The sequence below is a fragment of the Panthera leo genome, chromosome E3 (genome assembly GCF_018350215.1).
Source record: "Panthera leo isolate Ple1 chromosome E3, P.leo_Ple1_pat1.1, whole genome shotgun sequence".
Classification (NCBI taxonomy): domain Eukaryota; kingdom Metazoa; phylum Chordata; class Mammalia; order Carnivora; family Felidae; genus Panthera; species Panthera leo.
Genome location: NC_056694.1, coordinates 4188689 through 4202619, shown reverse-complemented (window position 1 = coordinate 4202619; position 13931 = coordinate 4188689). Strand labels below are relative to the sequence as shown.

At 54.8% G+C, this 13931-nt stretch overlaps 1 protein-coding gene and 1 non-coding gene across 5 annotated transcripts in view; one reads left to right on the top strand and one right to left on the bottom strand.

Moving 5' to 3' along the window:
- RNF216 (ring finger protein 216) overlaps window positions 1-13667 on the top strand; it is a 144692-nt gene extending 131025 nt beyond the window's left edge. For 2 of the 4 annotated variants that reach the window (XM_042922563.1, XM_042922565.1), the window contains exons 16-17: window positions 10043-10145; window positions 10755-13667. In XM_042922563.1, coding sequence (XP_042778497.1) covers window positions 10043-10145; window positions 10755-11074 — 423 coding nt within the window. In that variant the 3' untranslated portion in view covers window positions 11075-13667. The remainder of the gene's footprint in view (window positions 1-10042; window positions 10146-10754) is intronic. The other 2 variants (XM_042922564.1, XM_042922566.1) reach the window with 1 other exon arrangement.
- TRNAR-CCU lies at window positions 2222-2294 on the bottom strand. The gene has a single exon. It is a non-coding gene; the product is annotated as a tRNA-Arg (tRNA).
- Window positions 13668-13931: the final 264 nt, after the last annotated feature.

Genomic DNA, 13931 nt, shown 5'->3' with positions numbered 1-13931 from the left:
CAATATGCCTGACAAGAGGAGGTGTTGGTAACAGGCCGGCCCCTGTGTGACAGCCACAACAGAGCATTCTCCTGGCCTAACCATAATCCTCGGAGCGACCAGTTTTGAAAAGCAGGGAGTCGTATATGGAAACCAGGTGTGTGCGTGTCAGGAACAACCTCACTGGGCAGAAAATTGGGCTGAGGGACCCAGAAATCGCTCTCACTCCACAGCTCTGTGACTGAGACTCTTAACAAGCCTTCCTCCCCGCCACCCACTCCCACGCCCCCGTCACCAAAGGAAGGGCAGACTTTGTAAATAGGTCATCCTTCTGGTGTCGGTTTGATGGGGTGGAGGGAGGTGCGGCCCTCAGTGACACGGGCTCACTAAGGTGATCCGCAGGGCCTCTGGGGACGAACCTTCCCGGGACCTGGCATTTCTGCCGACCTGCTTCCTCAGTGCCATGCAGCTTAGCAAACTGGGGGAACTGTGTGAGGAAACAGGATTTTTGCTTTTAGGTTTACTTATTTATTTTAAGAGAAAGAGAGAGTGGGGGAGGGGCAGAAAAAGCAGGAGAGAGAGAATCCCAAGCAGGCTCCGTGCTCTCAGCACAGACCTGACACGGGGCTCAGTCCCACGAACCGTGAGATCATGACCTGAGCCAAAACCAAGAGTCAGATGCTTAAACCGACTGAGCCAACTAGGCGCCCCAGGAAATAGGATTCTTTCTCTTCAGCTACAACTCCCACTAAGTGCTCCCTGCTCTGCGTCGTCTCTCCGGAAACAGCGCCAAGTAGAGTCACACACGAGAGGGTGTTCGGCTGGCTGACCTGTCCTCAGCCTGCACAGTTTTCCCTTTCTCCTCACGCTTGTGCTTGTTCCTTCTCCCACCTCTTTTTTGGTCCTACGCCTGGAATTGGTTAAAGGTTTCTTGTGTTCTGTTACCTTGTTTGGGTGCCACGGCGTGCGACTGCCCCCTTGTTTCTTGTTGAACTGTCATCTTCCGCCCTGAGAAAGGTTCTGTATTTGCTCAGAATAAAGTTCAAAAGGAAGGTCAGGCAAATACAAACTCCTCCGATCTCCTCGGCAGCTACAGCCAGAGATTTGGTTCCATGTGCCCCGTTCCCATCAAATCTGGGATCAGCCCCGTTTCCTTGATTCTCACCAGGAGACTGATTGGATTCCAAGCCAGCATCTGTTGGGGCTTCTGAGAACACAAAGCCATTGAGAAGCCCAGGGAAACAAAGTGTGCCCTGTCATCCAAGCCTTTTCTCCAGCTTAATTAACCAGTGAGGCCGGGAAGAGTGTCTATGTCCCTTGGTGGTTTTCTCCCTTAATGACCAGAGATTGCTTGGGAACCCGAATGAACTCCATATGAGACCTGAAACGGGGAATGTAACTTTCCTCCTCTGCTCGTTATCGACAAGAAGCCAGCAACACTGAACCGCGAGTCTTGAAAAACAAGATGTCTTTTCAGGAAGGAAAGAGAAGCAAACTACAGTTTTCTAACTGGGGGGCAGGGTGCAAAGCCACATGGCCACACATAAGTGAGCAGCCGTTATTTTGCGGCAGGGAGGGTCCCTGGGGCTTGACTGCATCCAAACACGCTGACCGTTCCCTGTCCGTGTGCAGCTGAGTGAGCGGTAGTAGTTCAGAAGGTGTCTCCTCAGAAGCCGCGTTCAGCAGGGCAGTCACCTGGCAGTGTGGATTCAGAAGTGGGGCAAAATTCTTCACAGCCCTCTTCTTTATAAACGCAAAACAAAGTCAGTGTTTATCTTGGATTTTGGTTACCAGAAACTGCGCAGAATTGTTTTTCACAACCTCCTTGATTTTTTTAATGCGAAAGTAAAGATTGTTCAATTCAAATAAAACTCTGGGGCTTTTACAGCCAGTTTACAATTTGATACCATTCCCACCCAGCCGTTTGGTCAGGAGACGTGTTTATTTTTCCCAAGCCTGCGTCGAATTGAGCCTGATGTCGACCTGCGTTAATGTATTTAATTCTCTAAGGCGGATGTCTCCTCCCATTTTTACAAAGATGACGGTCAGTGAACGGTATCTCGCAGGCTCCAGCCCGGATTGTTTTTTCTCTTGGCGTCTTAAAGCCACCCACCTGACTTCTCCCGTCTGTGGTTCCAGCTCCACCCCGACTAGACCAGTGCCCAGTCCCTGCCGGGTCTGGTGTATGGAGGATACTGCACAACCTTTTTTTTTTTTTTTTTTTTTTTTTAAGTAGGCTCCACGTCCAGTGTGGGGCTTGAACTCACGACCCTGAGATCAGGAGCCACACGCTCTACCGACTGAGCCAGCCAGGCACCCATGTTTCCTTAACTTTTTTTTAATTTAAACTTTTTTTAACGTTTATTTATTTTTGAGAGAGGGACAGAGTGTGAGCGGGTGAGGGGCAGAGAGAGAGCGGGCTCCAGGCTCTGAGCTGCCAGCACAGAGTCCGACACGGGGCTCGAACCCACAAGCCGCAAGATCATGACTTGAGCTGAAGTCGGACGCCCAACCAACCGAACCACCCAGGCGCCCCATTGTTTCCTTAACTTTTTCAGCGTGCCTTGTACGAGAGAGAAAGACATGGAAATGTGAGCTCCCTTGTTGCCCCTCAGCCCAGCTTCCACAGCTAGCCTCAGCATTTTATTCCTAGTCACCTTTTAAACACTGTCCGTTCTGTTACAACATGGGGACGGGACCCACCCCTCACCTGGTCTGCAGGTGAGGAGAATGAGATTCGGGTCACTTGGTAACAGCAGGGTGCAAGCCCAGGTCTTGTACCAGATGTCAGCTCCTTTTACTCCAGAAGTCTCCTCACCCTGGAGCGAGAGGTCCATCAGAAGGTGCCCGTGGGGGTCCCTGAGCCCAGTGAACCAGGTGGGACTCCACAGAGGTGTAGGACCATCACTGGACCCCTTCCCCATGAGCGAGTTGCCAATGGTAGAAGGGGGGGCCAGGCATCCCCAAACCTTGAAAGTGTCCCTGATCGAGTGTAGGTATCACGGGAAGACTTTGCCAAGGAGGGTAGCAGCATGACTTAGTCCAGTAAACAGCTGATATGTGTTGTCTTCAGCGAATGCCAGCAGGCCCAGGCTGAGCACTTGACCCTGACAAGAGTCAAAACGTCACATTCCATGCCGCCTCCGGGCCCCCGTGGGGAGCTCTGGATAGAAAGGTGTTTGGGCGCTGGGCCTCTCTGACCCAAGATAGCGGCCTGAGCCCGCCGAGAGCCTGGCCGTCTCTGCTCCCCAGCACGTTGTCCGGCCCCCCGCCCCGCCATTCCAGACCCCAGCTGCACAGCATGTGCCGCTCCGGGCTGGGCCTCCCCCTCCCCCCCCCAATTTCCTGTTGCAGGGGGACAGCTGGGGCGGGGGGTTAGGGACTGGTGTTGCTCGGCGATCTGCAGCCGATCTGGGAACAATTTGAAACTGAATCCTCGGCCCTTTGGAAGGCTTTTATGAAATCATTGCAAGTTTATTAACAACAGCTGTGGCCACACATGACCTGGATCCCAGCCCCAACCCCACCCCCAGAGTCGCAGGAGGGAAGCAGCAGTTGACTTGCGATTCCCAGTCACCTTTTTAAGGGGAGGAAAAGTTAAATGAAGAAGAAAAGTCACCCACCCTCCCTCCGTGGTCACAGGAGGCTGGACAGCAGGCAAGCGGGCGGCCGGCCATGGTGATCAGAAATGCTGAACAAAACCGGCCCAGAGGGACTTTTCAGAGCTTCGGCAAGAGCAGCCTGGGGCCAAGCGCTCACACGTCTATTTTAGGGACCTCCAGCCTGTGCTGGCGATCTCGGCAGTCTCTGATTGACAGAAACAGCCTCTTTTTCTGTTGCCTCCTGTCTGTCCAGACTCTGCTGCTCAGGGAGAGCTGTGGAGCTTCGTTGTTGAGGTGCAGTTTAAGGAGTCGGGATTTGGGCGCCTTTTTCTTTCTTAATTAAAACCTCTCTGGTGAATTCTGCCTCACTTCCTGTCGGCGACTGCCGGGCCGAGTGTGTGTTTGGAGAAACCGGGCCCCTGCCGTCGGCCTCGTGCCCTCGCCGTGCTCCCCGCTGCCTCCATGTGAAACAGGCGTGTCCGAGGCCTGCAAGTCAGGCCGGCACTTTGTGTCCTGCTGAGCTCAAAGGAATTCGGGGAAAGGAAGTAAAACCTTCCTGTTAAGATGCAGCCCACTCGTTTCTCCCTTTAAAGTATTCTTCCAGATCTGCCGGGCGGTGAGACTCCGTGCCTCATTCCGCTTTGTTCCTTGAGCCTCGGCACTGCATTTGGGGTGTGCCGGACCACTGTGGGCGCTGTGCCTGTTCCCTTCGCAGTCCTCAGCGTGTCTGGTCGTGCTTCGTGGGCTCCCCTCCCAGAGTGGCCGTGGGCAGCCAGAGGGATTTTTTGGGTGGTTCTCTTCCACCGAGCCCAGTGTTTCGTTATATTCGGCCTTTTGAGACCCGCCCGTCCTGGGACATCTTGACCGTGGACTGGTGTCCACTCCCTCCTGTTTCAGCCTAGCCTCGCTCGTATGCACATTCCGTGGATCTGTGTAAAAATTTTCACCCCGATTAGGAGGAGCCAGAAAGCATACAGAGAATGGAATTCAGGCCTGCTGGATCCGTCTTAAAGCCCGTGCCAGAGACCAGATGGAGGAGTCCTGGGGGACGTGTCACCCTTGGTGGCCGTTCACTAAAGCCTGTCGGGGTGTCCGATGCGGTGACTGTGACAGAGCCATCTGTTCCTCCCGCAGTTCCTGACAGGCCCGCGCGGGCGGGGTGCGGAGAGGAGCTCAGGTCTCAGGGGCCGATGAAGGGGCCCCGACCGCCCGCTCCTGAGGTCTGCGGCCTGTGGCCACCTGCAGAGCCCAGAACTGCCCCGGCACCCCTGGAGGCTGTCAGCCCAGAAGGAGCAGCCGGTCTCTGCCTGGTCCCGATTTCACGTCTCGTGACCCTGCGACCTTCGGCACGTGACTGCATCCTCAGAGGGGTAGAGTCTCTGGCAGACTGGGGTGGCAGGGAGAGACACATAGGGAGCGGTGTGTGACTAGAGCAGGTGCGCACAGGGAGGTGGGACCCGAATGTGCAGAGCACGACTTTCCAGAAGAGAACCTCGGGGCTTTTCCGAGTGAGATGTGGATACAAAAACAACCAGTGGGAAGCAGGCCAAAATGTTCCCAGGAGTTCTCTGCAGAGAAATTACTGGTGACTTTTTTATTTGTGTTTTATTAAACTTTTTTTCCCCCATAATTGCTTTAATGTGTCTAAGAATCAAAAACACTGTTTTTTTGTGTGGCAGAAAGAGAAAATTCCATGGGACTCTGTGATGTGCAAGAAACTTAGTAGCCTCACAAGAAAAGCATGTCAGGGAAATTTGGAAGTGTGTGTTCCCACTCTTGAAATGGGCTAAGAACAACAGCTCAGTCAGAGGCGACAGGAGACCCGACTACCATGAGCCAGTAAGTCCTCTTGGGCCTCATGGTAGAGCCTGCCCTGCACCTTGGGTTTCTGGCTCAAGAGGTGAGGTTTCTGGGCCCCCAAACTCCTGTCTGGATGAGAGGGACCTGCTAGCTTTGTCTCAAAGGCCAAGTGCCGGGGAAGCCGGTCAGAGACTGTCAAACGGGGCCTTTTTTAAGTTTATTTATTTATTTTGAGAGAGCACGAGGAGGGGAGGGGCAGAGAGAATCCCAAACAGGCTCCACACGGCACAGATCCTGATGCGGAGCTCGAACTCACAAACCAAAGCATGAGATCATGACCTGTGCCGAAACCAAGAGTCAGACACCTAACCATCTGAGCCATGTGTCCTGGCACCCCTCAGATGAACTATTTTTAAGGCATGGTACATGCACTTTTGGGTGAGCTAACCAAGAATGCGATTTCCCTAAAAATTTCCAGGGAAGTGATGCTCTGCTGTATTGGCTGTTCGTCTGCTTGAATGGAGGTGTTTTGTTTTGCCCTATTTTCTTGTATTTAGTGGGAAAAAAGGAGATTTCGGAGTTCTGACCATCCCAGAGAGAAGAAGCCTTCTTGTATTTCAAGGAGGGTAAGATGCACTCTCTCTAGAACAAAGCAGGGCCTGAGAGTACTCGCCTGTGACAGTGCTTGGGGCAGGGCAGGCAGAGTTCCAGGGGCCCTGCAGTCACACTGCTCCAGAAGCTCCAGTTCAGAAACCCGTGGTTTAGGAGGTTAAGAGCTCCAGCCTTGGAGCTGGAAGGCCTGGGTTTGAACCTCACTGAGTCTCGGTTGCCTCATCTGTAACGTGGGGATTCATTAATCGGACCTGACTGGTGGAGTTGTTACGCAGATCCGGGTCTGTGTGGTGCTCGCGGTAGGAGCTGGCACGTAGTGAGGCCCCCGGTAAATGTTAACTTCCATTCTTGCTGTCACTTTGCTTACAAAGTCTCTTTGTAAGAAGAGATCATTTGCTTCTCACGGTAAACCTGCTGCAGATAGGCTCCACGTCAGGTTGTGGAGGCTGATGGGGTCCCCCAGCCCAGCTCTGTGGAGCCCCAGAACTGGAGTTCTTCCTGTCATGCCCGCTGCCTGTCCGTTAGGAAGCCAGTGCTGCTGGAAGATAAAATTGGCCGTGGTGGCCGCTCCGGCACGCCTGGATTTCCTGTGGGTGACTCAGCCCCTTCCGGGGGTGCTGGAGGTCAGTTCCTTCTGTGACCCAGCCCCCGCACCCGGCCTTCTCATCTTCTTTCCTCCTATTGTTCCCCGCTTCCAGCAGCCTAGGCGTGTCCTAGATTTGCAGAGTGGCGAGTATCCTGGTTCACCGTGAATGATGACACTCAGGGTGCCTACAGTGTGTCCCAAGGGAACTCCCTCCAGAAAGGTCTCCTAGAAACCCATCTGTCACTCAGCCCAAACCCAAGGGGACCAGTCTTCATGTTTTAAGTTATGGTAAAATACATATAAAGTAAGATTTGCCATTTTGTAAGAGTATATGATAATGTCTCCCTTTACTCTTGAGCATATTTTATGTTTATTTTTGAGAGAGAGAGAGCATGACCGGGGAAGGGGCAGAGAGAGAAGGAGACACAGAATCTGAAACAGGTTCCAGGCTCTGAGCTGTCAGCACAGAGCCCGACGTGGGGCTCGATCCCACGAACCACGAGATCATGACCTGAGCTGAAGTCGGACGCTCAACCGACTGAGCCACCCAGGCAGGCGCCCCTTGATCTGAGGAGCTTTATTATTTTTTTTTAATGTTCTTATTTATTTTTGAAACAGAGAGCACAAGTGAGTCAGGGGCAGAGAGAGAGGGAGACACAGAATCCGAAGGAGGCTCCAGGCTCCAAGCTGTCAGCACAGAGCCTGACGTGGGGCTCGAACTCACGGACTGTGAGATCATGACCTGAGCTGAAGTTCGACGCTCAGCCGACTGAGCCACTCAGGCACCCCAAAGGAGCTTTAAATGATTAAGGGAAACTGCTTGGGAAGGAACTCCCCCTTAGAATCTAACATGTTTGGCTAAAAACGAAATTTTAATTTTTTTGTAATTTTTCTTTTTTTTGAGAGAGAGACGGAGAGAGAGACAGTGTGAGCAGGGGAGGGGCACAGAGAAAGGGAAACAGGATCTGAAGCAGGCTCGAGGCTCTGAGCTGTCACCACAGAACCCGATGCGGGGCTCAAACCCATGAACCACGAGATCATGACCTGAGCTGAAGTCAGACACTTAACTGACTGAGCCACCCCGGTCCCTCCCCCACCCCAAAAAATTGTAATTTTAAAAATACATTTATTGAGGGGCGCCTAGGTGCTTCAGTCGGTTAAGTGTCCGACCCCTGATTTCTGTTCATGGGATCAAGCCCTGCATTAGGCTCTGGCTGACAGCATTGGAGCCAGCTTGAGATTTTCTCTCTCCCTCTCTCTGCTCCTCCCCCTGCTTGCTCTCTCTCAAAATAAAGAAATAAACATTTTTTTAAGTTTAAAAAAAAAACACATTCATTGAAATGCATTTTAGTTCTTAGTTTCTAAACACAGTGTCCTGTGACTCCCAGCCAGTTGGAGGCAGTTGAAATCTGAACCATCTGACCCCTGTTCTAGGTGCAACTGACAGTTGCTCAGTGGTCGTAGTAAATACAGTCAGGAAGCCTGTCACTTGTACCACGAAGAAGCCACCACAAAGGAACCACGGAGAGAAGTGTTGAGGGCATCTCCCAGTCTCTACCACTTTCCTTGACACTTTTCATCCTTCTGAAAATCTTTATTTCTGCCATTTTTCGTGACCTGTCTGCCTTTAGTAGTGAGAGCTTTGTGCCAAGTCCTTTACACACTTGGTGCTCACTCAGTCCTTACAACAGCCCACTTTACAGATGAGGTGTGGAGACTCGGATGTTCGAGAGCCTGCTCCCAGCCGCTCGGTGGCTGCCCTTCCATTTGTGTTTTCTGGATCGCTTCCTCTCTGTTTTTTCTTTTTTTTTTTCTTTTTTCTTAGATTAAAAATCTTTTTTTCATGGGCCTTGCACTGGCACCAAAATTAAAAGGTGTGTCAGCTCCTAATGTAGATAATTGGTAGAATTTATTTTTACAGTCACACAGAAACCTTCAAACTGTGCCCACTGAACTCTGTTGTCGGAGCCCTCTGTGTGGGTTAGCTCAGTGGTTACTTTGTAGCGTACTAAGTTCCCTGCTTTGGAGTGTTCGCAAAGAGCCTAGATGACCATGTCTTGGGGTTTTTATGGAGAATTTGTGTGTGTGGGGGGGGGTGTTACCGGGGAGCCGGACATGATGCCGTGAGGGTTCCTCCGGGTCGGACGATTCTCTGATATGCACGAGCACCTGGCAGCTTCTGACGACGGGCGTGATGGGAACTTAACCTTTGTTACCTCTCCTCTTCCTCTTGCTTTGCTCAGAACACCTGGCAGGGTGAGGCTGAAAAAGATTCGGTCGTATGTTAAAAATTCCCAAATGTCAGAATTGGAAAGAATCTCGAGACCGTTGAGTTCGGTCCGCCATTCAGCATCGGAGGGTGGGAGAGTGTGAGTGAATTTAATAGGGCCTCTCACGATTGCCCACAGAGCACACGGACTCCTGTGACTGTCCTAAAATGTTTTATCTACTAAAGGGAATATATGATGTAGCGATTTAGTCATTCCAGCAGTGTGACTTTTAGTCTCGTTGTTGATCAGAAGTTTCAGCACTAAGAACGATGTCTAACACTAGGAGGTATCTGGTACACGCTGATGGAGTGATCTTCCCGACTCGCAAATCTTTGAGGGTTCGTAGCTGGTGAAATCACCGAGTGCTGTCCTGGCTGGGACATTAATGTGCTAAGTAAACACGCAGTGTTTAGTCGGTCAGAGCCTCAGATCAGCATGAAAAATCCAAAGCGATCGCCGAGATCTCTCCAACCCAGGATACACCTGGCCACGGAGGAGGCTCGGTGCCTGGTCTAGGAAACGCTTCCCGAGTGCTGCGGTTTCCTCTGCTTTCCTGCCCCCAGAGTGGGCACCAGTGCCCTCCTTACACTTCTTCCCAACTTGACTGTACCTGACTCGTGGAGAAGCAGCCGGGAGACCCTAGGAACCAAGTTCATTCCGTTCAAACCCGTGCATTTGATGATACGCCACTCCGTTCATCATGCTCAAAAACTGCTGTGCCCTTCCTCCCACGTGCGAGCCCCACCCCCAGCCACCGTTCCTCTGCCGGCCTGAGGATTCGTCCACCTGCGGTCAGGGAATCGGCAAGACTGTCAGGCTCTGTACAGAAGGGCCGCTGCACTCGGAGTTCATAGACCGGATCTGAAACTCCTCGGGCCTGGCCCACCCACGCTCGCCCCCTTCCCAAGCCCTTGGGTTATCAGTCTGCCCGCCCCAAGCTGCGGACAGTCCTTCGTCTGCTTGCCTTACAGGTGACTGAACAAAAAAGCAGCTCTCGGCCTCGCCCTAGGCCTTCCGGGTGGGCTTCCCCGTGGCGGCGGCGGCACCCACTGACCGAGCAAGGAGACCCTTGGGGTGTGGCAGTGAGTGGTGCTGACTGGCCGTGAGCTGGCCTTCCCCGGATCCCAGCGGGGTCTCTGTGCTGCTGCAAGGAGCCGATTGGGAGCAAGCTCACCCTCTTGTTATTCTTCTAGGAAGACGATGAGAAGCTAATTGAGGAGATCCAGAAGGAGGCTGAAGAAGAGCAGAAGAGAAAGAACGGAGGCAAGCGCTCCCCCAGCACGGGCCCCACGCCAGGTCCGGTCCGTGTGCACAGGGGCGGGGGGACCTCCACAGCTGGCCCTCGGGTGGCCGCGGACATGCTCTGCCCGGGCCCCCGGCTGCTTGCGGGAACGTAGGAGGGTTCCCGCATGCCCTCGATCAGGGGGTGCCAAGGGTGGGTTTGGGCTTAGGAGGCAGACAGAAGGAACCCACGCCAGACCAAAAAGACGGTAGGCCCACCCTGGCCTCACTGAGGTCACAAAGAAAAGAAAGGGAGTTTCTGGGAGTGGCCGTCCGGGCCCTAGCTCCGAAGGAAGGGCGCTCACAGAAGCTCCACCTGGTCTGAGCTCAGTCGATCCTCCACCTTCCAGAGTGATCACCGAATCAACACTCGCTCAGACAGCAGGGGCGGGAGGTGGATGTACACGTTAATCGGCCTTACTGTGGCCTGGCCACCCTCCCGTGTCCACGGTAAGGATGACGCTGAAGGTCAGATGTTCCTGGCCTCGCTCCGTTCTCGAGGCCCTCGGCCTCCCGCTTGGGGCAGGCAGGATGGAGGTTGAGATGAGCAGGCCCGGCCCCGCCCCGCACACAGGCACCGTGGGTTTTCGTTGTCTCCTCTACTAAATCCCATTTCCTGTTCAGAGAACACCTTCAAACGCATCGGGCCCCCCTTGGAGAAGCCTCCAGAGAAAGTCCAGCGGATCGAAGCCCTGCCGAGGCCCGTCCCGCAGAACCTGCACCAGCCACAGATCCCACCCTACGCCTTCGTGCACCCACCCTTCCCTCTGCCGCCTGTCCGGCCCGTGTTCAACAACTTCCCCCTCAACATGGGCCCCGTCCCGGCGCCCTACGTGCCCCCCCTGCCCAACGTGCGCGTCAACTATGACTTCGCGCCCGTCCACGTGCCGCTGGAGCACAACCTGCCCATGCACTTCGGCCCCCAGCCACGGCGCCGCTTCTGACCGCCCGCGGCCTTGTCTCGTCCGGGGAGCCCGCCGCACTCCCGGGGCCGTGCCTGTCAAATAGGCATGATGGACCGGGCTCTCGAAAAGATGGGCCGGGTTTTTTCCTGCTCCTTCCTGGGAAGGGCCACTGCCCCCAGGCACCTGTAACAGGACCAGCCTGGCACTTACGGGGCCAAAGAGAAGGGGGCAGTGAAACCTCCCCAGAGTGTCCCACCGTGCCAGTGGCCAGTGCAGGGACCCTCCCCACCGGGCAGCCCATCTCTGCGGTTAGTCCAGGCCCTGCTGGGGCCAGGGTGGTGTCTGCCTCCACCCCTCCCCCGGCCGACTACAGAGTGTCTCCCCTAACCACGTAGGCCTTCCTGACCACAGTGCAGCCTGAAGCGTCGTAAAACTGACGCAGCAACTCCTACGGTTTGGAGAGAGCCGGGCCGCCTGAACCACGTCCCGGAAGCCAGGCTCTCTTCTCCCTCCCCACCGTCACCCCCCACCCCAATACCACAGCCCACCCAGAGAGAGGTACGCCCTGCTGCTCCAAGCCACTTGGTCCCATCAAGTGGGGGCAGAGCCACCAGAGTCCCCGGGCCTGGGAGCACCGCTCAGGGTGGGGAGGCTGTGGGCCGTGTCCCCCCAAATCCAGAACCCCAGGCCACCACCACCGTGACTGTTCAGGGGTCTTTGACCTTGGACCACTCAGTTGAGACCACAGAGAGCTGTCTCGTGCTGTCTGTTCTGTTTTGTAGTTTAAAATATTTGCCATTTACTCGCTTTGAACTTACTGGGTTTTCTGTGGCCTACTAGAGTTTCTCTCGCTCAGTCTCTGGAGAGTCCAGTCTGTCACCCACACCAGGCGGCCGGTGAGGGCGGGACGGTCCTGACGCTCGCCAGACAGAACATCTTTATGAAGCAACCCTGACGGGTTTGGTGGCCCTCCCGGGCAGCCTAGCTGTCGGGAAGCCTCCTTCGCCACCAGCCCGGCAGTGAGCACCTTCTCCCTGAGATCTGGTGGTGGCAGTGGGTTTCAGCAGGGGGACAGACGACCCAGGCTACACCGGCACCCATCCTCGGAGCTGCCTCCGCCTGAGGCCAGCGGAGTCCAGCGTGGGGGCCCTGCCTGTTCACCGCTGGGCGCCACTTCCCACCCTGCCCGCATGCAGAGACAGGCCTCTGTGGGGGGCGGCCCTGCCTGGCTCCCCAGTGTTGGTGTCTGTCGCCGTCACTATATGTCTGATGGCTTTGGGGTTCTCGGCGTGTGTGCACAGACCTCAGACAGCAGGGTGAGCCTAATGGCCGGTCCCCCATCTCCGTGCAGGCCGTGCCCCAGGGTCATCCACCGCCATCACTGTCTCCTGTATTTCAAGGGTTAAATTGGGGAGAAATCTGCTAAGTTGCCCATTCTTCCTCCTGCGCTTCCTCCAGGCGAGGGCTTCGCAGACCGTCATCGGGGCGCACGAGGAGAGGTCTGCGCCGCCGGGAGCCCCTGTCAGGCTGCCTCTGCCTTGCTGGTAGCCTGAACGACCGTGCCTTGGGAGAGCTGCGCCAAGGGTGACAGGTGACAGGATTGAAGTACCTTAAAAACATGTTCTCTGTGCATCCCCAAGGGAGGGTCTCAGAGCAGTGAGCTTCTAGCAGGCATCCCACCAAATGGGGAGGGTGACCCCAGGACACAGCAGAATGTCCTAGGCCCCCGGAGCCAATTCATCCAAGGAGGGAATGAGCCAGCCCCCCTGTGCCCTCTAGCCCAGGGAAGGGGGCTCCGGGTGGGTGGCCTGCCCCTGACACCGCCATCCAGCAAGTCCACCGGAACCTGGCATGGGAGGTGCTGGCACAGAGGGGGAGAGACCAGAATAACTGGTTCCTCCCAAGGCCAAGCACGACGTTCCTTTGAGATGAATTCTTGGCTGTTTGTCACCATATGCAGCTGTTAGGGATCCATTCCTGCTGTTCTGAACTGAGGGTGCCTGGTTTCTAACGTTCCTCCTCGAGCTGGACTGTGGAGTGGCTCCCCTGTCTGCAGGAGCCCGATTGCTGTTTGGGGGAAGGTCATTGCCACAAGTTCTGACACTGGCCTGAGTCCCCACCTGTCCGCGAAGTGTCCCTCTAGGTGCCTGTGTCCCAGAGGACCCCAGGTTTCTTGAGAAGCAGTCTGCACTAGTGATGGTTTGGGGGAAAGCAGGCCCTTCTGACGGGCCGGCAAGTGGCTGCAAGGTGTGATGACAGGAAACCCCCAGAGATCAGCCGGTCTCGGGGACAGGCAGGAATCCCAGAGGCAGCCTGACACCTTCCCCTCTCTGGGCCACAGTGTTTGCTCCCCCAGACGAGAGACTGCCCGGCGACAGTCCCGTTCTACTTGCCTTAAACTGGAGAGAGGAATCTAGTATTTGCACTTAGCAAAAGATTTTAAAACTTTAAAAAAAAATGTGCATGACCTGTCACTTTGTATAAAAATAGCAGAAATGATTAGTTTATTAAATTCTTTTCTTTACCTTCCGGTAGTAAAAACACATAAAAAGAATTCTGTTTAAACTACTGTGTGTAAAAAGCTTGTACCATATGTAACTTTGACTTTTTGTAAATAAATGTTTGTGCATTATGTCCCCTCTGGTTTTGTCCGTTCGCGTGGTGAAATCACAGGGGCTGCGTGGGCGGGTGGCAGGGTCCTGGGGAGTGTCCGGGTCTAGGGTGACATGGCTCCCCGCCCCTTGGGAGCTGACCTCCAGCTGCCGCTGCAGATCTGCAGGGTGTGAACCCAGAGTAGCGAGCCCGAGGCCCCGGCCCCACGTGGGGAAGGACCACTTCCTGTCCCCCACCCCTCCCCAGAAGGCAATGGGTGGTGTCTCATGCTAACCTTGCTTGA